This window comes from Fonsecaea pedrosoi (genome assembly GCF_000835455.1).
Source record: "Fonsecaea pedrosoi CBS 271.37 unplaced genomic scaffold supercont1.7, whole genome shotgun sequence".
Classification (NCBI taxonomy): Eukaryota; Fungi; Ascomycota; class Eurotiomycetes; order Chaetothyriales; family Herpotrichiellaceae; genus Fonsecaea; species Fonsecaea pedrosoi.
The window spans coordinates 2336591-2358574 of record NW_013550609.1 but is presented as its reverse complement, the minus strand read 5'-3'; the positions used below and the strand labels follow the sequence as shown (position 1 = coordinate 2358574).

Below are 21984 nucleotides of genomic sequence, written 5' to 3'. Positions count from 1 at the left end.
GGGGGTTGCTGGGGATATAAAGTCCATGCTTGCATTGTCAGATCAACCCAGGGTCTTCACGGTGACAAAGACGCATTGAGAGAATTGAAGGGTTCTTCAATGGGAGTGGGGATGTCTCCCTCGTAAATGCTGGTAGACGAGGCTGAAACGGGGGCGTCCGTTGACCTGCCAAAGTTAAATACCCACCAACTTGACAACCCCCAGCCTCCTCAACCACAGCAAATATCAAGGCAGCCCAGACAGCATTCAGCACGCATTTTTGAGAACTGGAACCAAATTATACCACTGGGCATCGTTTAGAAATTAGTAAGATCAGCTACAAACCTGAGTTTGCCTGCAAATTTTTGCAGACGGAGTCGGGGCGCCTGAAAATTGTTTGCTGCCACTTGATGCATGCACGAGACCGACTGATATGATTTTTCCTGAGGCATTTCCTCTGCGAAAAATCTCTGAATTGAAAATTTGTCACTTGCTGAGAATTTCGTCAAATTTGTCTGGGACAAGGCGGACTTGAAGTCCTCGAGTCCCCCACCTTTCCAAGTGGTGGTACACTGACAACTCGAAAAAGAGCTCATGCTGATTGCACTGGACACACCTGGTAGCCTCGACTGGCTTTTTCGACTCTTGTAGCTATAGCACGAATTCATCTCTCAACACATCTGACCCACCGTGAGACATATTTGGGCTGGAGTTACTGTTCACAGGCCTCAGATATGGATGGAATACCGAAAATACGTCTTCCATGCGTTCCGCCGAGTGGTGCATTGGCAGCAAAGAGGACGATGATATGTATACAGTCTTCTAGGTTTGTTTCTGACGGAACGATCAAACTTGTTCTGTCCATATTTGAGGTTCTCGTTGACTGACGTGATGGTACGCGTCTCGGCGCGTCGAGCGCGGGGTCAGTTCAATGCGACTCATACCGGAAGGTGTGGCGAGAGTCAGTCTTCACGTGCAGATAACGACCTGATCCTATCGACAACCTCCACCTGCTTATCCGGCCCACCTGCACCCCATATGACGCTTACCCTGTTAGGGAAATTCAGACGCTAGACCTCTCACGGCATCGGATCTTGTAGCACCTCAAATCCATCATCCGCTTAATCGTTTAGCCATCTCTAAAACACCGGATGAGTTCTTATTAACATGGGAAAACTTAGATAAGCGCTTGTACCTTTCACCAGGCCGGCGCTTCCGATATATCACCGACATTATGTAGAGATGGATTAGGCGGCTTTTCAAGAGCGAAGAGCCGACAAGCCAGGACTGCCAGGGTACTCAGGATAAAACATACCACCATGCCTAAGTGGGGAGCTTGAGCTTGGAGCTTTCCCCGCACCCACTTGGGGCAGCAAGTCGGTCATTTCGTGCTTCATCATGAGACTTTTCGCAAGTTCCATGGTCACTTGGGGCTACGGAGAAATGGAAAATTTCACATGTGAGAAAAAGCATCTTGGAATTTCTAGCCCCGGCGACTCGTCTCGCCAATTCATGGTTTTTCTTAGATGTTACGAGATTGCTCAATCTCAGCCAGTCCAATGCTTTGTGATAGATTATCCCTCCCGGGTAGATATATATTCCGCCTGACCTAGTATCGGGGAAGATGGGATATCACTGCCACTCATGATATGCTGTTGCTTTTGATAGCCTGCTAGATCGAACCGGGAGAAAGAAAAAATGACCCTCCACACACTCATCACTCCCTCGACCCTGGCCGATACACATCATCATTGTTTTCGTAGTCATGCACGCAAATAAGAGCGCTTGCTTTGACAGTATATCGTTTATTTCTTGTTCCTCTGGCCATAAGATTTGGTGGCATAGTCACCCTGGTAGCAGATCAAATCCTCAGGCTTGTAGTCGTGGCGGCCGGAGAAGTAGCTCTCCAGGATAGCCTTGGTACCAGCTGCATACCGTTTTTGAGCATCGATCGAGGTACCCGACATGTGAGGGACCATGGCGTTGCCACCACCCCATGGGTTCTTGGCATATCGGAGGGGATGATCCTTGGGTGCGGGTTGAGGGAACCACACATCACCACCATAACCGTTGAGCTGGCCGGTCTTGAGGGCTTCGGCGACATCTTCTTTGACGACGATGGCACCACGGGCGGTGTTGACGAGCCATGCACCTAGAGAAATGAACGTTAGTCTGACGTTAGTGAAGCAAGGTCAAGGGGCCAGCTTACCCTTCTTCATTTTGGAGATCAGGTCCTTGTTGAACAGACCACGGGTCTTCTCGTGGAGAGGGCAGTTGATGGTGACAATGTCGCACTGGGCCAACATCTCTTCGAGGTCTTCGACACGTCTGCAACCAATCTCCTTTTCCTTTTCAGGGCTGAGGGGCTGGTAGTCAAAGTACAACAGCTCTTTGCAGTCGAAGGGCTTGAGACGACGGAGCACACGCTCTCCGATACGACCAACGGCAACGGTACCGACAACCTTGCCCTCGAGATCGTACTCGTTCTTGGCCACAGCTGCGACATTCCAGTCTCCGCTCTCGATCTGTTCGTGGGCAGGAACGAAGTTGCGGACAAGGGTAAGGATGGTCATGACAACGTGCTCAGCAACTGAGACGACATTGCTGCCGGTGACCTCAGCAACGGTGATACCGCCATTGGTGGCGTTGGCGGCGTTCAGGTCGACGTGGTCAGAACCGATACCAGCGGTGACGGCAATCTTCAGCTTCTTTGCTTTGGCAAGACGCTCGGCCGTCAGGTAACCAGGGTGGAAACTAGAAGCAAATGTTAGTGACTCCAGTTCAAGTCAACGCCATCACGGTTTGTTGCATCGTACGGAGTGGTGATGATGACTTCGGCATCGACGAGCTCCTGGTCAAATTTGGAGTTCTCGCCCTCCTTGTCCGAGGTGGTGACCAAAGTGTGTCCTTGATCCTCAAGCCATTTTCGGATCCCTAGCTCGTTCTCCGTGGTTCCGAGGAGGCCGGGTTGTTGTTTGGCGTGCTCGCCGCCCTGCAAAGACTGTTAGCATCTGAAACTTTGGATATTTGGGGCACTGGTAAGGTGGGAGACCAGAGAAACATACATCATAGAGGACGAGAAGAACTTTGCCCTGACGTGAAGCAGAGGCTGTCAGTGTGCGTTTGGCAATAGAGGGAATGGCTGCACGGCGTGCAAGATGCGGGGAAGAAGCAAAGAGGGATGACGCGGGGCGCGACAAAGAACGCGCAGCAGCACGAGCAAATACCATTGTGAAAGAGACAAGGAAGATGAGAGGAGATTCGAGGTGGTGAGCAAGTAGAAAAGTTTTTGAAAAGATAAACAGGCGGTAAAGTGGTTTTGTAGTAAGACCTGGGCCTGTAGCTTGGTCAATAATGTCATGAGCAGGTGTGGCAGGATGCGTCTGCCGGCAGAGCTTTGAGCCTGGGGAGGTACCTCAATCGTTCCACTAGTGACACAGTATCAGTTAGCTTGGCCGGGACACTGGGTGGGGGGAGGGGACTAAGTAGGAGGAAGGCAGTTAGAGGGGGGCAAGGGGGCTGAAAGAATATGATGAAGTATTCGGGGGAGTGTGTGGTATGCATCGGGGGCAGTTGCCACAGAGTGCGAGGTACTCAGTGACAGAGATTAGGCCGGTATTGATGGGTGAATGTGGAAGGGGGAGGAGGGGGAAATGAGTGGATCATCAGGTGGGAGGGTGGAACCCAATGCATGAGGAGAAGCGCAGGGAGAATGGACTGGCGGGGAGGGGCAGTTTGCAGCTTGCAGCGGTCGCAGGTAGCAACAAGGAGAATTAACGCCGTAAGCTGGAGGTCATGGGCGTGAGCTGCTCCTCCTCCCAGGCTGCTCAGCGGCATAGGAGGTTGGCCGAAACCCCCGCGGCCATTGCGGCGGTAAGCAGCTGCGCCCCGGGGAAAGATGCCCGAAAACGAAAACACTGAGAGTGGCATAGTGATGGGAATAATAATAATGCAGGAAGGAAGTCACCGCGAGGAGCCACCAGTGCCTGGTAGCCTGGAGTACGTACCTGCAAAAGGCTCAATCCAACTTGTTCAATAGACGAGGCCGATGGTCAATTGAGAAACTGTAGTACTGCAGTGAAATATCAAAAGAATCAAGAATTCCAATCGTCTTCGGACGACCGCTCAGCGCATTTATAACCTTGTGACTATCGTCCCATTTCCAATGACCACACACGAAGATTTTTCCCTCTTTGCTGTGTCCTGTGCTCTTAGGGCAACGAATCTTTCCACACATCATCCTTCATTCCCCCTCTTTTCTTCGTCCTTGTTGCGGAGCTCTGCCAGTCACTGCCAGTCACTGTCATGGTCCTCTAGCTTGCCCCACCACTCATCTTCCGACATCCATCCAATGCTTGCTCCTCCAGAGTCTGAGCTCCAAGGCTCTCACACCAGGTCGACCGGCTCGCTTGCCGCCTGACGCACGGCACTTGAATGCCTTCCTCCTCCCCGCCGAGCCTTTGCGTTGTCCATGAACCTCCGTTCCCATGTCGATCAAACCTCGTTTTCAACGGCTTTGACGTCTCAGTGACTTGAAGGGTCTCATGGCGAGGGTCATGTGTGACAAGAGAGCGCTTAGAACATCGAGACCTCGATGCTGACCCTCCAAACACTCGCGTCCCCCTGCATCGGATGGCCTTCCTACACCATGCACGAGCGGGATTTACTCGGACTCCATGCCTTTTCCGCTGCACATCATGGCGGTTCAGTCTAGAGAATACTTCTTCCGTGGTTCGGAAAGGTTGAACGGTTAGTGTCCCGATGCTGTGGTCACAATCCCATTCATGTAAACAAATGTACTATTTTGGTATCAAAAGGCGGAAGCTCGGCCTGCAAATGGGAACATGTGGGGAGCTTGGGGAATTCCCTGCCCAAAACACACCCGGCCAACCGTCCCTTCATCGGATAGTGTTCGCCTAAACGATCTGCCATCGACGAATCGCCCATTTTCTCCTAAAACGGCCGATGAAGTCCGCATTTACCGACGACAGCAAATTGAACAGACAGCTGAAGCCAGCCTGCCGCCACATGGGAATTCCTAGTGGTGAGCGTCCAGCCCCTGGCCGCATGCACTCTAGATCTGTGGATACAGATCACGATTCCTGCTGGCCCCAATTCAATTCACGACCGAGATATCCCCCACAAGGCTCTAGCGGCATAACTGCTATCATAGTGGCACATCTGACTTACCGTCCACTTACCCGTATATTCCTGCTGTTCCCCGCCAGAACGTATATCGAAAATGTGCAGGGCCGCTGATTCTCTAACCAGCGACTGTTCATCACTCTTCGGTCTCGCAGAGTGCCAGGAGGTGTCTTCTTCAAGGTGAACGTTGATGGGCTTTGGATATTCTCCTTTCGTCAACCAACCGATGTCTCGGACTTCATGGAAACGTCCGAGTGTCGCTGTAAGGCTGCCGCAAGGCTGTGCGTCTTGCAAGGGTGAGATCTGGTCCAATCTCTGCCAATCTGGCTTTCGAGCTGCATGATGGCTCTCTGCAGATCGAGGACCGGATTTCTTGCTCCGAGGACCATCATCAGATCGCGAATAGTGTCTCGATCTTGCAGTACACCCACTGTTCAGAAGACGCCTTATTGGCTTCTCCAACTTTGGGGGCCCCAAACCTGATGTTGCGCATGCGGGCTTTAATCTGAGTTTTGGAGGCTTTCGAAAAGTCCCATCCCCATCGCTTCGGGAGGCTCGTGGTCTGATGAGTAACGGCCCGGCGACAAGCGTAGCGAGATGCAGGTCTGATCCTAATTGCTGGTGGGACATGACCGTGTTCAATAACTCGATCCAGTCTCAGCTTCTCTGATAGGTTAGACGTCCTTGTGTGTTGCCCGAGTCGTTCATCTCAATCTCATTGGTATATTCGCAGTCTCATACCACGTCTTTGCTCTCTGACTTGGAATATGCTCACGGAGAATAATCCCCTCTTGAAACCTTTGGTTGGTTATTTGTATTGTTGCTGGCGTATGTCATCCACTCGAAAGCCCGCTTCAGCGGATATGGCCAATGGAGATGCGTTGCATCAAGGACTGTAGGCATGTGGCCTAACGAGTCGGGTACCACCGGCACTACAGGTGTCTGATGATATCCCACATAGTATGCAGACGCGGCGGTCTGGGGAGTGGTTATTGTATTCCCTGTCTTGTCTTGGCGGCCGTCTTCAACATTCCATACTTACCAGAGCTGATATCAGCGCTTGGCTCAGTCTGCGATGATGACTTTCTTCGCCATAGACATCTTTTTTTTTTGCGAGTTTTGGAAGCACTAGATATCAGGGTGGAGAGGCTCTGCTGTTCGGATCGTGTCAACCTGTTAAAACTCCCTGACAGCTTGACAACCTGAAATCTCTGGGACGAAAATCCAGGATTATACCTCGATATTTGGGGATGGGGGGATTTCACGACGTCTAAGCATTTATATGAAGCGTCAATGACTCTGCAGATCTCACAAGATGGGATATTTGGGATTGCTACATAAATGCGAGCTATGTCTTCGTGGAAGCCGTCGTTGGGAGGGAGGGGAAGGCCGGACTCGGTATTACCTTTCTCCGCGAGCAGAAACTCCGATGCAGGCCAACAGTAGCCGATGACAACACATTTTCTACTTGCGGAGCATATTAGCATAGAAAACCCAGTTTCACAATAACTCAGCAGCGACGAGGAGCTCTGCACGCGGGGATCTGTTCCGCTCACGAAGACATGGCGACTCCACGCCTGCCATTTCTATACCCGAATTTCCTGCGCGCTGTGCGTGCGTGCGAGCCTACCACGTACCATTCAATTCGTGCACGCCCGTCAGCTGCGGCCAAACCACGCCGCAAGGCTAAACTCCATACCTCTGCGCCGCGCCCGCAGGACGCTTTCCCGCAGAGATACGGACCAGCTGCTTCCCAGAACCTGCCGCCTCCTGCAAGACCCTCGGAACCGGCGAATCCTCAGCAAGAAGCCAGAGAGAAGGCAAAGGCAAAGGACGAGTCGAAAGAGAGCAAAGAACAATCTCAACCGGGTGCCACGAAAGATGCGCCCACAGCAGAAGAAGTCGGGCAGGATGAGCCTCAAGCTTCAAACGCAGACTATATCAACGAGGCGTCCATGAACACGAAAAGCCACAAAATCAATGTGGAAGATGACAAACCTTTGGACAACAAAGAGCTCGACCTGATTCTCGCGGTGCCCTCTCCGTCAGAAGTCAAAGGCAAGGACGCGCCCAAGCACCCACACCTCGAGCCATCTCCGTACGAGCATCATTTCGACACCTACTCGCTTGTCCAACAATTGGCGGCTAAGGACGCCTATACCGTCGACCAAGCGATAACGCTGATGAAAGCCATCCGGCTCATGCTCTCGCTAAATCTCGACGTCGCCAAGGAGGGCCTTGTCTCCAAGTCTGACATTGAGAACGAATCCTACCTGTTCCGCGCCGCTTGCTCCGAGCTGAAAACCACCCTGCAAAGCACACGACATTCCGAGACGCTCAAGCAGCGCAGCCAACGAGCACAGCTGCAGCACGAGTATGACATTTTGAATCAAAAGGTGACACAAGACCTGATGACGCTCAAGGAGGAACTGAAAGGGTTGTTCAACGACCGCAAACTGGGTCTGCAGGAAGACAAGCGCAAGATCGATAGCAAAATTTCGGAACTCAACTATGAAATCACGGTTCTCCTGAATAGTGAAGCCAGGAGCGAGGTGGAGGGATTGCGGTGGGTGTTGACCCGTCGCGCGGCGTTGGCGATAGGTTTCTGTGCTTGTAAGTTGTTTCGGCCACCATCCCATTCCATGTCCATGAGTTATACGTCCAAATGCTAACGATGACGCTAGTCATGATCATTTCAGCCCTCAACTACTCGTCCATCAAGACGCGCGAGAGGGAGGAAGCGGAGAAGAAACGCAAGGCTGCGAAGAAGGCCGAAGAACAGCGCGAGCTGCAATTTCAACGCGAGCAGGCCCAATATCCCACTTTGAGTCGGACGCAAGGGACGCAGACCGGGGAAATGGCCGTCGCCACTGAGAGTCTTGGTTGACAAGCAACTCAGTTCAATCGGCCTCATATAAAACGAGCGTTGGGAGGGTTTATTTGTCCAAATCTGATATGATACCATATAGACTTTGCATTCTCAACGAAGAAGAAAATATGACCGGGATCCGCCCTCACCCAGTCAGCATCCAGCGACGGAGGAGGTAGATATGTCTACGAGCTACCAGAGGACAGACACATCTAGGTGTGCTCGTACTGTATCTCAGATGGGTAGACTTAGAAAGTACCTGCCGGCTTCAAATGCACTAGCTAGCTAGCCTCCCTTTTTTTTCCTTTCGAGCTTTTGTTTCCAGCTTTGTCTCCTCCTTGTCTGTCCTTCTTGGACTTGAATAGGTTGGTTCGATTATGCCTTGACTTATAAATGAGTATATCGATGTCGATGTCGATATGGAACAAAAGGGCTTGAGAGACGGATTATCTATCTACGTACATACGTATAGTACATACACGTGTGGTTGCACGGTAGGAGCACCTATCAGGAGAAGGAGGAGGAATAGCGGACTTGGGTAGCTTGTAGGCGAGACAGTACACATTCAAGGTCAGAGATTTGCCCAGTCGACCTCGCTAGGTTCCTCTGGTTGCTTTCCCATCTCTTGCTCCATGAGTGGTTGATGGTCATTGTGCGTAGCATGTCCCTCGCCCTTTCTGTCCGGGGTCGAGGCAGCGACGTCAACTTGAACACTTGCTTTCCTCGCTTCATTGCGCCGGCGGATTCGGTCTCGTGCTGCTGCGATGCGCTCTGGTGGGAGCCTTGTAGTGACTGGTCTAGCGGCTAGAGTGGTGCCAGCCGAGGCGGAGCGCATGCATGTTGTTGCTGGTTTTGTCTCTGAAGACGGAGGTGAATTGATGGAGAGAGGCACGAGCAGCCTCGCCGAGGACGAAGCTGTTCGTTTTGGTGTCGGCGTTGATGTTGATCGCTTGAGCGTGGGTGGATGCTCGTTCGCTACGGTGCCCCAACCACTGGCGGGAGATTTTGGCGGCTCGCAGACGCCGGCTGATTGTTCTGTTGTGGCAGCATTCGACAAGCTAGTGTGTCTCTGAGCCTTTGGCTCCCTCGTCGTCTGACTCCGCACTGTTGTTTCGACCCTATCGACTTCCTCCCGGACGTATCCCCGAGGTTTGTGCCTGAGCGCTGGCGACGCGCTCGTCTCTACCGTCCTAACACTGGCCCTCCTGTCCTGTCCGTTATCTTTCGGTTGTACCTGTAGCTGCGGAGGATGGCTGGCGCTGGACTGGCAATCAGTCGCGGACTCCACGCCTCTTTTCAACCTCTCGTTCTCCCTTTGAAGTTGTTCAATCATGGCCTTCAATTCCTGGTTTTCTGCATCCTTCTTGCGCGCGTACTCGCGCATTTTCTGTCCGTAGCGAACCAACTTCTTCATTTCTTTTTCGGTTTGGGTTACGTAGGCTTCGATCGCCGCTCGAGAGAGTATGCATGGCGAAGTTGGGGTGGTAGTTGCGGTTGTTGCAGGAATGTCCCGTGCCGTTAATGGTTCATCCTGCAGTGGGTCCTGCCACTTGGAAGATGCCTTCTTCCTCGAGGGTGATGCCAGCTCGATGCTGGACTTTGAGGGGTGAAGGGCCGGTGGCGCGTTCTGCAGTTTGGTCTTTGGCTGCTTGGGAGAGACGGGCAGAGTGGCTGATTTGGGGCCTTCGGGGCTGACACTCTTGAATTTGACATTGATGTCTTTCAGATACTTTGCTCTCGGCGTCGCCAGTCCCGGCGTCCGCAGGATGCCCTTTGTAGGCGAAAGGATGTTACCTGCACCTGTGGTGTTGCTTCCCCTCTTTCGCTTCTGTGGCGGTGACAATTGGAGCTCTGCGAGAGGCTTTGGCTTGGGTGATGGCGATGAGGGGTACGAAGGCACGAGATTTTCCTTGCCGCCATGCTCGGGCGAAGAGTCGGGCGAGGAGTCGGGCGAGGAGTCGGGTGAGGCGAAGAAGATGCCTCGAATTGCGCGATAGGCGAATACTGGGGCCGGCGTCATGGGACCCTCCAAGATGGTCTCCTCGCCAGGCATATTGTTGGATGTATTCTGTATGGGATTGGATGACGTTGTTGTTGTAGTGCTTCGGCACCTATAAGTGCAGGGCGTGTTCTATCATGGCAAGATGTCTTGTCTGAACAGTGATGAAGCCGCAGGGTGGCAGACTCTAGCTCTGGCTGCGCGTTGTTGGTGTTTTCCCGTAAACGGTTAGCGCGAATATCATTTGGCTATCGATAACGGCCTGATTGTCCCTCGCCTCCCCCTCGTCGTCATCATCAGTGATTCTCACCGTCAGGCCCTTTGACCGGTTCGCAAAATAATCCTCGAGGCTCACTCCTCACATAGTATTCTCTAAATCTAATTCCACTTCCATCCATATACATCGGCGATGCTATGAGGTGGAAGTCGGGGCATGGTTTCTTCACCTTCCGCGGCAACAAGCCCAAACCATGGTCGGATGCATTGATGACGGCGATGACAGTGTTTGAGCAGGCTGTGAGTGTACGCGAGACTTTTACGTGGCGCCAGGAGGTCCGGACTCCGAGTCAATCATACAAGCTGACTTCATTGCTGACTCCATTGATCTTTTTCTCAACTTCCGCTGTCTGTACTATGACACCAGACGACCTAAAACGCTGTCAAGGTTGGTAGTCACTCTTAGTGTCAGATACGAAGAGGGTGCGGGTTCGCGAATCCTTTCCCCCAGATCTGGTGGACAAGGGTGCTGGGTAACATAGTTTTCAGGCGACCAACGTTGAAGCATGGTTATGCGGGTAATTGTGGGTGGTTGGTATAGTCCTCTTCCTGCAAGGCAAGATACATTCTAGTTCGAACCCAATTGACGGCTAGAACGGACAATGTGAATTACCACTGACTAAACCTTCGTCATCCATCCCTCAACCACGGGACGGTAATCGTCACGTCACCGACGTCATCCATAGGGATTCAGAGAGGCGTGCTGGGATCCAGTGGCAGAAGGTTGCAGGTACCCCGGTACCTGGATGGCAGCGCAAACACCTCGAGAAGTTAGTCGCCTTGGGAAAACGTCGGTAGAGCGACAATACAGTTCGGGAAGCTTGGGGCTCGGAAAGCCGATATGGCAAGTCCACGGAGTGCCCAAGCGGGCCTCTCCACCATGGTACGGGCCATGAAGCCAAAGATTCTCGACCACGATGACTGACGGTCGACAATACGAAAACTGTGGTGATTAAAGCGCTCATCTCGCCGAAAGCGCTCTTGTGAAGCTGTATCGGAACAAGAGATCAACTCCAGGCGTCCCTCCACCTGCCTGAAAGATGATCGATGGCCATTCCGTCGAGATCCTCGCAGAGTATTCGCCACATGCCGTTCTGTATCATTCTTGTTGCTCAAGCCAAAGGGAAGCGCAAGATTTCACCTTCGGCTGCATCGCCTGGAGCGATTCAAAGGGGAGGGGAGGTGCATATCTCTCGTAAGAAACCGATATTGTAGGTCGTGGTTAAGATGTATAGATCCATTTGCGACGGTTGAGAGAACAAAGATGTCTTCATTTCCTTAATGCTGCTCAAGTATGTTCCTCGTCCTCGTCCGAGTCATCGTCTTCTGCAACCTGCTTGTCAATGACTTTCCTCCACTCCTCCATCATGTTCTTCATGTCTCCTGGCGTCATGCTCGCGTCGACGACTTCCTTGGGTAGTTTATGAGCCGAGTACTTTGTCGCCGAGAATTGATACGCCTCTGGATCGTCGCGTTTCACAAGTCGAAATTCGGGGTCAAAGATCACTTCTTCCTCTTCCTCTTCTTCTTCTTCTTCGTCGTCCTCATATTCCTCGCCCCCTTCTCGATCTGCGCAATCTAGCCCTTCTCTAATTTTCGATTTTGGCCCTGACGCTTCTGGGATCGGCAGTTGCAACAACTCCAGCCACGAGAATAGTAATGGGTCCGTTCGTGGTGCCCAAGGGTTTATGTCGATCAGCCACACACGGTCGTGTGGTGGTGGAATGTAGACATCGACCACGAAGTTCTCGTCCGGAAAGGTCTTTCCTCCGCCACCAGGTAGCAAATGTTGCTCTAAAAATTCTTGGATCAACTTTTTGAAAGAATCTCGCAGATCGAAGAGGAAATCAAAGTGGTTCATCTCTCGCTGACTTATCGCAATGAGTCTGCCTTCTCGGATGAAACAGCGAAATTCCAGCGAAGGATTCAGATTGAATGCTTTCCGCAGTACAAGATGGTAGGGCACTTCAGGAAATGCTTTCTCCTTGCTATCGCCAGAGGCATTGCCACAATCACCTTCGGTTCGATCGGCGCTATTCGTATTCTCTGCGATGGTGCATCCGTCAAAAGCGTGCTCCAAGTCATGCGTGACGAAGTCGCTTGACTTCAGTAGCAGATACACGTCATTTGGAGTTCGACATTCCATGTCATTTGTGGTCGCAATCCAGGTGGCGTCCTTGGGGGCTGACCAGTTGAGCTTCGGCATCACTTTGCCCCCTAGTTCGGAGATCGTAGAACGGATCTTGGAATGTATATCGGCCCATTGTTCCGAAGGATCTTCGTTCTCATCTTCGTCGTCGTTTTGGAACCCGTCTTCAAACCCACTGTCCGCATCGCTAGGCCCGCGCTCAGGTGGTAGGATTATGCCATCGGCGCGTAGATAGTCCAGGAATGGCTGAGAGAGAGGAATAAGACGGGATTTGGGTGTCAGAGAACGGAAACGGGGATACCATGAGTGGAAAGAGCAGTTTAGGATGTGAGATGGGGTGATGGGAGGGAACGGGAGGGATGTTAATGGTTTGTGGGTGTCGTTGGCGCTGGTGGACATGTTTCTTGTATTTTGCTTCTGATCTGTACCGGAATGACGAAGCGCTATATTTCTCTTCTTCGTTGTCAGAGAATTAATGAACTTTTGAAGATGATGTTTCAGTCAGTTTTCAGGCCCGAGTCATGACCGTCGCCACAGCCTTGTAGTGCTTGGCATCAGCCTGACACGTGACCGATGTATCTTTTCGACGAGAATCTTCTACAACAAATGACCGATGTCACCGTTTTGCGGATGGAGACCGTGGAGGCCCCGCTGTATATGGAGATGGCTCAGTTCATAATCTCTTATCCTCTCATTCGGAATTACTTTTCATCATTAAAGTGATGCTTAATCTAACAACTGCCAGCTAGAGGCACCCCTTCCCTCGAGAACCTTTCCTGTTTGACCAAGTTTTGACTTCAGATTTGCCCCCACAAATACACATGTCCTCGTAAGTGTCCTATCAATATCGTTCCGTATAATTCATATCCAACCCCAGTTCTCCACGTCGGAACTTCCTTTGCGACTGGGCGCTATAAGTCTTTCCTGTTCTGTCAGAGACGTGTCAGAAGCACTAGCTCTGAGCGACGCCAGCGACATCGTATCCGAGGACGGGGCCGTGCTCGCTGCATCGCTTTTGTCCACTACCTTGTGGCTTTGGATATTGAGAGTCCGTTCGTTGATACGATCTAGCGGAAAGCGAGAACGAGAACCGGAACTCGGCGGTCGCCTCTCAGCGAGTGCGCTTCGACACTTTCTGATCTGTCTGTGGCCTGAATGGTTGTCCCGACCAGGGGAGTCCTGGAGAGATAAAGAGTCTTGCCGGCCGTGAGTATGTTTCATTGGTGCAAACATATTCATGATGGTCTGTATTTGACTCGCTTGCACCTTGATCTTTTCTTCTTGCTCCAAGATTGTCACATAGTAGTCGTGCAGGTCTTGGTGCAGTTGTCTGACAAGATTAATGTCACCGCTGTTCCATCGTCGACGTTTCCTCTGTTGGCTGCTTGGCTTAACTGGCGAGATTTTCTCCCCGGGCGTCAGCCATTGGTCTTCACTAGAACTGCTCGGAGTTGGGCTGTCGATTCTCCCAGGGGACATGCTTTGGCCGCTCGAGTAGGAACGTGAGCGACGGAGTTTGAGAGCTTGCTCCCCTGACGGGCTGGTTCCCGCAGCTTTGCGTCTCGGGCTTTCCATTGGGCTACCGAGAACAGCACCTCGTCTTGGACTCTCGCAAAGACTCAGCCTGTTGGCCATGACCTCTCTGAGCTTTGAAGGGGTTCGTGTAGTCTTCGGACTTGTTGGTCCAGCGGCGCTGCCTGCAATGCTGAATCTTGGGCTTACAGCGCCGGCGCGGAAACGCGCGGTGACAGGATCAGTATCGACGACGACGAAGATATTGCTCTGACTGAGTTTCTGAGGCGTGTTCCGTTGCGTTTCTCTTGATGTGGCTTTGGACAAGCGACCTGGTTGACGAATTCTCATTTCCGGGCTGTGCTGGCGACTATAGCAGGACGCAGTCGAAAGACTTGCTGGTCGCGACTCGGGGACGGCTGGAAACCGATCGAGTTCATCGGCTTGGTATGTGAGAGCTTGTGGTGTTTTAGAGACGGAGGGTTTCTCGCAAGTTTGATGCTTTCCGACAGTGTCAAGCTTGCTCCTAGGACTGCGTGACTTGGCAAGATCGCGCATCCTCCGTTCTCGGACTTTGTCAGCTCGAGTGCTTTGAATGGAATGGTGCTCGAGGTGAAGGCAAATTTGCAAACTTTCATCACGACCTCCTTCCACCCTGGACAAGTTTTGGGAGGGTTTGGCGACACCAAGTTTTGCATCGTGTGCTTCAGGCGGCAACGCAGGCAGTGGTATGGTGGGAGGAGGTCCGCTGTACCGACTATCAGAATCCACGGATCCGTTTCGCTTGATTTCCACATCGATGGTGTAGTGCGCCATCTTTTGGACTTGGGCTTCTATTCCTGCCAGAGTATTGGCGCTTTTGGCTGAACGAGCAGAAGAGAGACGAACTACAGGCCCTGTATGTGTAGGCCTGGGCTTCAAGTTGGGGGTGGAGCCATGGGACTGAAGTCGCGAATTCATCTGACGAGATTGGCCTGAAGATAAAACCACTGACCGCGACTCGTTCTGCGCACTGTGAAGGACGGTGTCAAGACTGCTAAGAGTGTTTTTTGAAGCTTGAGCTGCTAATTCCCGGTGCTGATGGGGGTGAGCTGCGACGGCCGGGGTGGCTTTGTCGTCCAGAAGAGAAATTGTCGATTCTTTTGGTGATGGTGGTAGTGGCTTAAAGGCATATTCAGAGGGTACGAGTCTACGGACAGGTTTCTCTGATATTGGAGCGAAATCGTGTGACATATGTTTACTTGTTGTGGTTGATCGCATGACGACAGAAGGCACCGTCGAGGTGGTCGGAAGCGAGCGATCGTTATCGACTTTGACATTTTTCAATACAGTTCTGCTTTGGTCTGAAAACCTGTCGTTGATGACTGGACCACGAAGTGAGGGCATCGACGACGAGCTTGCAAGCCCGGTACACCCACCATGTTCCAGAAGGCATGATCCAAGGACCCCGTTGGTGAGAGTCATGCTTGGTTCGCAACAGGTTGGGTGACTATCGTTTTCCAGAGTGCTTGCGCGCCTCGAATGAGTGGGTACGAACACTAGAGCCGAGGGGCGTCGGCCCGCAGCATCCTGGCGTCTCGTTGTCGCTTTTCGAGTTCCGGTGCGTCTGCTCGGCCACACGTTAGAGCCTGCGCGAGGTACCTTGCTGATGAGAGGCTTGACGCATCGCCAGTAATAAGCGGCACTTTGCACGCAGAGGCCGCCATGAGGAGAACCCGCGCTGGCATCACTGATATTTCGGCGGGCTTTTGGACGTCCAAGACTCTTGGCCATGGCTCTGGGTAGACCGTAATGTGGCTGTAAAGAGAGCGGGCGTCCGACATGTTGATTGCTGACGGCAACCGAAGAGTAATGATTCCTAGCTGGAGAGCGGTTTTGGTGGTCAAGAGAACTTGGAGCTGCCTCCATTTCTGCGCGCGACCAGGCATACATTTTGGCCCATCTTCTGGATTGCCGGAACTGAGGCATGTGTGCTCTAGACGTGGGATCACAGCCCGTTGGGACATTAGGGCTGGGGCAAGGCTCGCCGTAATTATGCCATTCCGGTTGGGAGCTCTCGAGGGTGATTTGAGACATCTGCGAGAGTCTGGGAGTCGTATCTCGAGCAAGCAGAGGCACGCCAACCGGGCCATCAATAGGCGGCAGCGCCATGATCGGTTCCGATGTTTCCATGGTCGCCTCGGTGTCTCGCATGTAGAGAATGTCCAACCTTGCCTGCAACATGGGCAGCGAGTGATCCAATGGATACCGAGGTATCCAGGACTTGCTGTTCTTGAAGGGGTTTCAGGTAAACAGAAATATCCAAGTCAAGTTTATTGACAAACACGTAAGGTTGAGGACAGCTAAATTAGTAGCTAGGTCAATGCACCTCATTTCAAGGGCCTGCGTGACGGGTGGACGAACAGAGGGGAACATTCCAGGGTCGGAGGGAGTATAAATGGACCACGTTTGTCAACGCTCAGGGTGAGCGATGGAGTCCGAAATGCATGATTTGAGATGTTTGCGGCTGGCATGGATTGAGGCAAAAGCCATGTCCCGTATCTCGAATCCCTTTGTGGGCGAGGGCACCTCTGCATCCAAGCCATCGCAACACCGAATGCAGCAGAGAGTGGCGACCATAGGTAGAGATGCATCCTCAGCAACCAATCGATAGAGACCAATATATGCCGGCAACAAGGATCCGAAATGGTGGCTGCGACAAGTACGCAAGGGATGGATCTCGGTGTACGGAGTCAAGTGGCTCGCATGGGGGAGGTGCATTGACGTGCATCTTGGGGGGTGCGACGGGGTGGATGTTATTGGGTGGTTAGTCGGCGATGGGCAGGGTCGAGTATATCTAATTGGACTCGTAAACCCCTAGTGGCCCCCTAGCTACCCTAGAAGTACTAACTTCACTAGCGCCATCTGTCAAGCACAAACTCCACAAACACAGCAAACTCAGCCCAACAATGGCTGTCCGCATCATCCACTTCCATCCACAAACAATCCAATGTGGAATGGTGCAAGGCCTACAAAGGTGGGAAAGCTGGAAAAAGCTGGAAATGTTCAAAGGCGGGGAGCCGACACACGACAAAACTCTTCTCCCAACCCAAAAGTCAATGACTACATTCAGCAGCTGCCTGCCGCCCCCCTTGCTCCATTGAGATACCCATTGTCCGTGCCCTTTTACTTCCCTGCGGCAGCAGTTTCCAAAACCTTCATCCTGCGGTCCTTATCCTCCCATCCCTCCCATCCCGTTCAGTCCGTCTCACATGCTGAGGATGTGTGTGCCAATCACCTGTACGTAATTCGGACTCCTTGCAGGCGGCCTAACTTCTGAGAGCGGCCACCGGCTCATCTGGGAACTACCATCTGGGCTTGACTTTGCTAACCATCTTGCCGCCCCGTGTACACCTAGGAATAGTGTCCAATGACCCCAAAGTCCTCAATCACTGCCTCTTTAGCCTGAGTTGGGAGCGCTCAGCCTAGTTCCTCCTCCTTGCGTTGGACAAACAAAGTTCAGAGAGTTGCAGAGACAGTGATGCGTACCTCGCACTCGCACACGGCAGACAGATTGCGGTACAATATTCGATGCAAGGGCCTGCCCCTTCGCAGGATGACGTTGCCCCTGGAAGTAAGATTGGTCCCCCCCCCAGGCCTTGCTGGCCTGGTGTTTTCAATACCCTGTCTCTGGATCTCATGGCTTTCGCAACTGCGTGGACCTTTCGATCCTCGGGCCTTCGTGCCGGATGCGCGCGTGGGCGAACCACAGAGCGCCCTTGTGCTAAGAAAACCTATCTTAGGCTACCGACGATCATCTCCTAGTCAGGACATGGCTAGGTTCTCTTCCCCACCTCTCAAAACATCAACGACAGGCGCGAGGCAAGTCGACATCTCGGTGTCTAGAGGCGCACATCACCAGGATCATGGTGTCGAATCGTCGCGCAATAACATCAGTCTACGACAGCGCACGTATTCCCTCTGCATGCTCGCCCTCCAGTTGTACAATGGGCGACTTGCTGCCTGGCTCAATTCTACGGCTGCTGGAGGCATCACCCGCACTACCGACCTTCGGAGTCAGGCTCGGACCTCGTCATCTCCGCCCCTAATGTGGATATCATACTTTCGTCGCTCGGTTGTCCTTATTTGCAGTGGCGCCAGGTGGCCATGTTGAACTCAGATTTTGTCTCAGCCAGTCTTTGTACACAGAAGCACCTAAACGACACAAATCTCAGCTGGCGATTGCGAGCTAAGTTCGACTGATCACAACCCCGGTACGGAACAATGGCAGTGGACTAGCGCCTTCCTTCTTTCCAGTTGAAGCCAAGGGCTTAAGCCATCGAACAATTCATGTTGTCATTGAGCAGATCAAGCGTCTCGTCTCGCTCTTGGATCTGGAGGTTGAGTGCGCCTGTCCGCTTTCTCAGACCGCCATCTTGCCTGTCTGGAAGAAACCTCCCTGAACCCCAGACCATCTTGACTGAATGGCCGCCTGGTGAATGCTATAGTGGGAGAGGGGTATCATTGTTTGCCAAGTCTCGAGTCAGATGTCCTGATTACTGGTTCTTCACCATCTCTATCGACAGCAACGTTGATGTACAGAGACCCTGAACAACGTCCGCCGATCGAGCCCTGCATATCTGAACGACCTTTTCACCACCCCCTAAAGTCATTACGATGCGCTCCAACGAGGATTGTCACAACCAGGGCAAGAAATGATATGTCGCAAAACCATAAACCCCCGCATGGGCAACCAGGGTCTCCGGGTAGGGGTAAGTTTTCTTGGGAAAATCTTGCTGTTGACAGACCCCACCGGCAAGTCCTTCCGTGTCGCCTTGAGGGGTGCAAGTTCGGCACATCTTCCCAAGCGGCACCAGGAGATTTATGCTGCACGAGTCGCGCATGGCATTCTTGCGAATCAGGGTCTTCAACCGACGATGATCATTTCCTTTCGTTGCTACCCTAAGCACAGCTTCGGTCTAAGGTTGCGGGGACCTCGCCGACCACATTGGACGAGGGGCTGTTATCCGCCACGAACGCTTCGTGCACCACTATCGATACCTTCTGAACCTCTTCGGTTGCAGTTCCGACAAACTGAGTATCTTCTGCTGCATTGGTGCTTGATAGGGCTCCATCTGCATGATATCGAGTTCACGCGAGACTAGATATGGTCTCTCGCTTCTTGGACGCACACGCTCACCAAGGTCCACCCGACACTGCCGAATGCCATCTGTGTATTCATTGAAAACGATCGGCGCGTGATCCCTTCCATGCCGGTTGCACCAGTTTCCCATGCGAAGTCGTACTAGATTTGGACAAAATGGTCTCAACACCAGTTACCCTTTCGACAACTCCTGGCTCCACCGATTGTAACGCATCAAGCTCGCAGCGACCCAAACGGAGTAATATCTGTTAAAGTTCCAATGCACAGGAGTATTACCATTTACAGCCATCCAGAACCTCCATCTTCTATCTCATTTGGGACAGAGATTCTCCTTACTCCACAAGTACGAGCGACAGACTTTCGGATTGTTTAATTAAATCTTCTCTGGGTTGCGTCGATACAATCCTACCCATTAGCTTGCCAGCATGCAGATGCGATCGGCCTCTCCACTGACTTCTCCTTTTCCCGAGTCACTTACTGAGTTGTTTGAAAGAGACAACCTCCAATCAGATATCCCAGAGTCAACCGCAATACAAGACAAGACTATTTACTGGTAGACACCGCATTGAAAAGGGGTAAGTCGCCTTTCTGAGCGGTTGTCGGTATCGAGAATACTGAGAACAATTATGAGAGCTGAGGTGCGAAGACTTGATGGGCTTTCGTGACAAAAACCAGCAATTTGGTACCTAAAGCATTGACCAACAACATGAATCCACCACCCCTGAAGCACGACTTGACTTGCTGATCGGATCACAACGGTCAAATTCGACAGAGAAGTTTGGAAAGGGCGGATTTGAAACGCTCGTAAGATCGTTAAAGTGCTGCCAGATGCTCCGGTGGGCGAACCAATCCATGAATCTCTGCACACCTCCCCCGTCACCGTCAACCCACTGATCGAAACGTTGAAAGTCTCCGTCGACGAGACCAACTGACCGTCATGAAAGGGTCAGCAACAAGCAGGTAATGCAGTATCTCGATCCGTAGAGTTGACAACACGTGGGCTCATTACCCGGAAGGCAATGTGCACACCTGACACCCAAAGACCCGGTGGATACCTACCTGACCCTACTTCCTCGGAAGGCTTCTCGAAGACTTCTCAAGACGTGACTCCCTCCTGAGTGACGCGTTATCAACGTCCACACGTGTTTGCAATCAACAGTTCTGACAACTCCAGGCGTTGTACTCTGGCATACCCGCTGCTAGTGTAACGGAGCCTGAGTTGGTGCGGTTGACAGGACTCCTGACAAAAGACGTTCAGTTTGATCCGAGACATTATAGCATAGCAGGACAGTTATCGAGAAAGACATGGGATTCTGGTGAGCGTACTCCGCATGTTCCGGGACTGAGGTACCCAGTCTCGGCGGCGCTTTCGAGGAAGAAGCCTGACTTCTGGCACGTGGTATGCTCTTTTGGGCGCGACTTTCACCCATCACATCGAAATTGACGTATAGACTGCAATGGTGGCCGTGCATACTACGGCCGGATCAGCTTGTTCTGCCTATATTTTACTCTCCTGTGGATTGGGTTCAGAGTCAACTCGCAAGGGAAACCAAGACCGTTACTGTCCAAAGGTAGGGAAAGGAGTATCGTGCTGGATGGGACTGGTTGGAAAACACTGTCCTCTACGACAGCGACACACGACGGCGATATAATGCGCAACTGCTGCCTATGGAGAGTGGTAGCTTTGTGGTATTGCGAAACTGGACATGACTTTCCACGTTGCGCGGTTGACAAAGCAGGACCGAGAGTCCGAGACGCAAGGAAAAACATCTCTGTTCTGTGATTGAAATATAATCTATTCGTCGGCATACTAAACCCAGTTCCTACAGATGAGCATAACCCTCGACACTTTCACAGCAAAGATACGCCCTCGGACCGTGCAGGACTGTCGGGTTGTATAGAGCAATGGAAAAGGCCCCCCTTTGTCCCTTCTTCCATCAAAGCAGCCTGCATGCAATGTTGATCGCTTCAATGTTGTGCTCCTGTACATAGACCCTTTCGCGATAGCAGCAGACGTCCAAGGCACGACGAATCATAGGTCGTGTTATAACCTTGGTCTTTCAGTCCGTCACTCAAGCGCAACGCCCATAATTCCCCAGTCTAGTTAGTGCTGAGTGCGTCAGGAGATACGATACGTGAAATGGAAAGGTCGGCACGGCAAATGGCAACCATTTTTGTGTGGTAACGTCCGAAATGGATTGGTGCATGCGATCGCAAGGTCCAACGGTCCCTATTTGACCATTCCCAGTGGACCAGTGCACACAAGTCGAAGCCTACCTGGAACTTCGCACCTCCGAGTCCAAGTGTCCGCGAGTCTAGCGAAGACAGCATAATTGCTTATGTGTGAAGCTTGAGGGGTTCGAAGCCTGTATTAGATAATGTGATGAACGCGACCGAACCTGCAGCTATGCACACGCGCTGGACCATTCACCGAATCTGGTATCGCTGGTCTTGCCTGATCGGGAAAGTGTAGGTTATAACGCACCCGCCGTCCTTGTAATCGGGTCGGCCGAACATAATCCATCGGGGAGTCTAAGGAGCGCAGATATCGAGCATAAAAGCTCCTTGGCAATGATGAGGAGGAATGGTATCGAGTTATTTTGCACATTTTGAGTTCCTTGAAACCTCGTATAATTGTGGAGCCATGGCCTCTGTGAGTTTTTTTATTATTCAGCGACAACCCGCCAATGACTGCGCCGTCGGGGAACTCTGAGGCGTGGTTGTCTCGCTTAGAGCGCACAGGGCGGCTTCACGCAGTGGGGGCTAGAAGGGGAATTGTGTATCGTAGCCAGCAAGAACAATGCTGTGTAGCGTCACAGCTTGCCTAAGAAATTTGTCAGAAGCTTGAACGCGAAAGCTGGAGTGATTTGAACGATGTGATGGGGTCGGGGAGCCCAGCTTTACTCCCAAGG

The 21984-nt window shown here is 52.2% G+C and overlaps 5 protein-coding genes across 5 annotated transcripts; 1 reads left to right on the top strand and 4 right to left on the bottom strand.

The window, feature by feature from the left end:
* Positions 1-1784: 1784 nt before the first annotated feature.
* On the bottom strand, positions 1785-3209 carry Z517_10903 (formate dehydrogenase; the record flags this gene model as incomplete). The annotated part of the gene is made up of 4 exons (XM_013424511.1): positions 1785-2131; positions 2189-2733; positions 2796-2971; positions 3045-3209. 4 exons carry the CDS (start codon positions 3207-3209, stop codon positions 1785-1787), a joined length of 1233 nt encoding a protein of 410 aa, XP_013279965.1.
* A 3477-nt stretch (positions 3210-6686) lies between these two features.
* On the top strand, positions 6687-8011 carry Z517_10902 (uncharacterized protein; the record flags this gene model as incomplete). The annotated part of the gene is made up of 2 exons (XM_013424510.1): positions 6687-7737; positions 7809-8011. The coding sequence occupies 2 exons, from the start codon at positions 6687-6689 to the stop codon at positions 8009-8011; spliced, it is 1254 nt and encodes a 417-aa protein (XP_013279964.1).
* A 553-nt stretch (positions 8012-8564) lies between these two features.
* Positions 8565-10046, bottom strand: Z517_10901 (uncharacterized protein; the record flags this gene model as incomplete). Its single annotated transcript, XM_013424509.1, has 1 exon — positions 8565-10046. The coding sequence occupies one exon, from the start codon at positions 10044-10046 to the stop codon at positions 8565-8567; it is 1482 nt and encodes a 493-aa protein (XP_013279963.1).
* A 1510-nt stretch (positions 10047-11556) lies between these two features.
* On the bottom strand, positions 11557-12816 carry Z517_10900 (uncharacterized protein; the record flags this gene model as incomplete). Its single annotated transcript, XM_013424508.1, has 1 exon — positions 11557-12816. One exon carries the CDS (start codon positions 12814-12816, stop codon positions 11557-11559), a length of 1260 nt encoding a protein of 419 aa, XP_013279962.1.
* Positions 12817-13278: 462 nt separating this feature from the next.
* Positions 13279-16152, bottom strand: Z517_10899 (uncharacterized protein; the record flags this gene model as incomplete). Its single annotated transcript, XM_013424507.1, has 1 exon — positions 13279-16152. The coding sequence occupies one exon, from the start codon at positions 16150-16152 to the stop codon at positions 13279-13281; it is 2874 nt and encodes a 957-aa protein (XP_013279961.1).
* Between the last annotated feature and the right edge of the window lie 5832 nt (positions 16153-21984).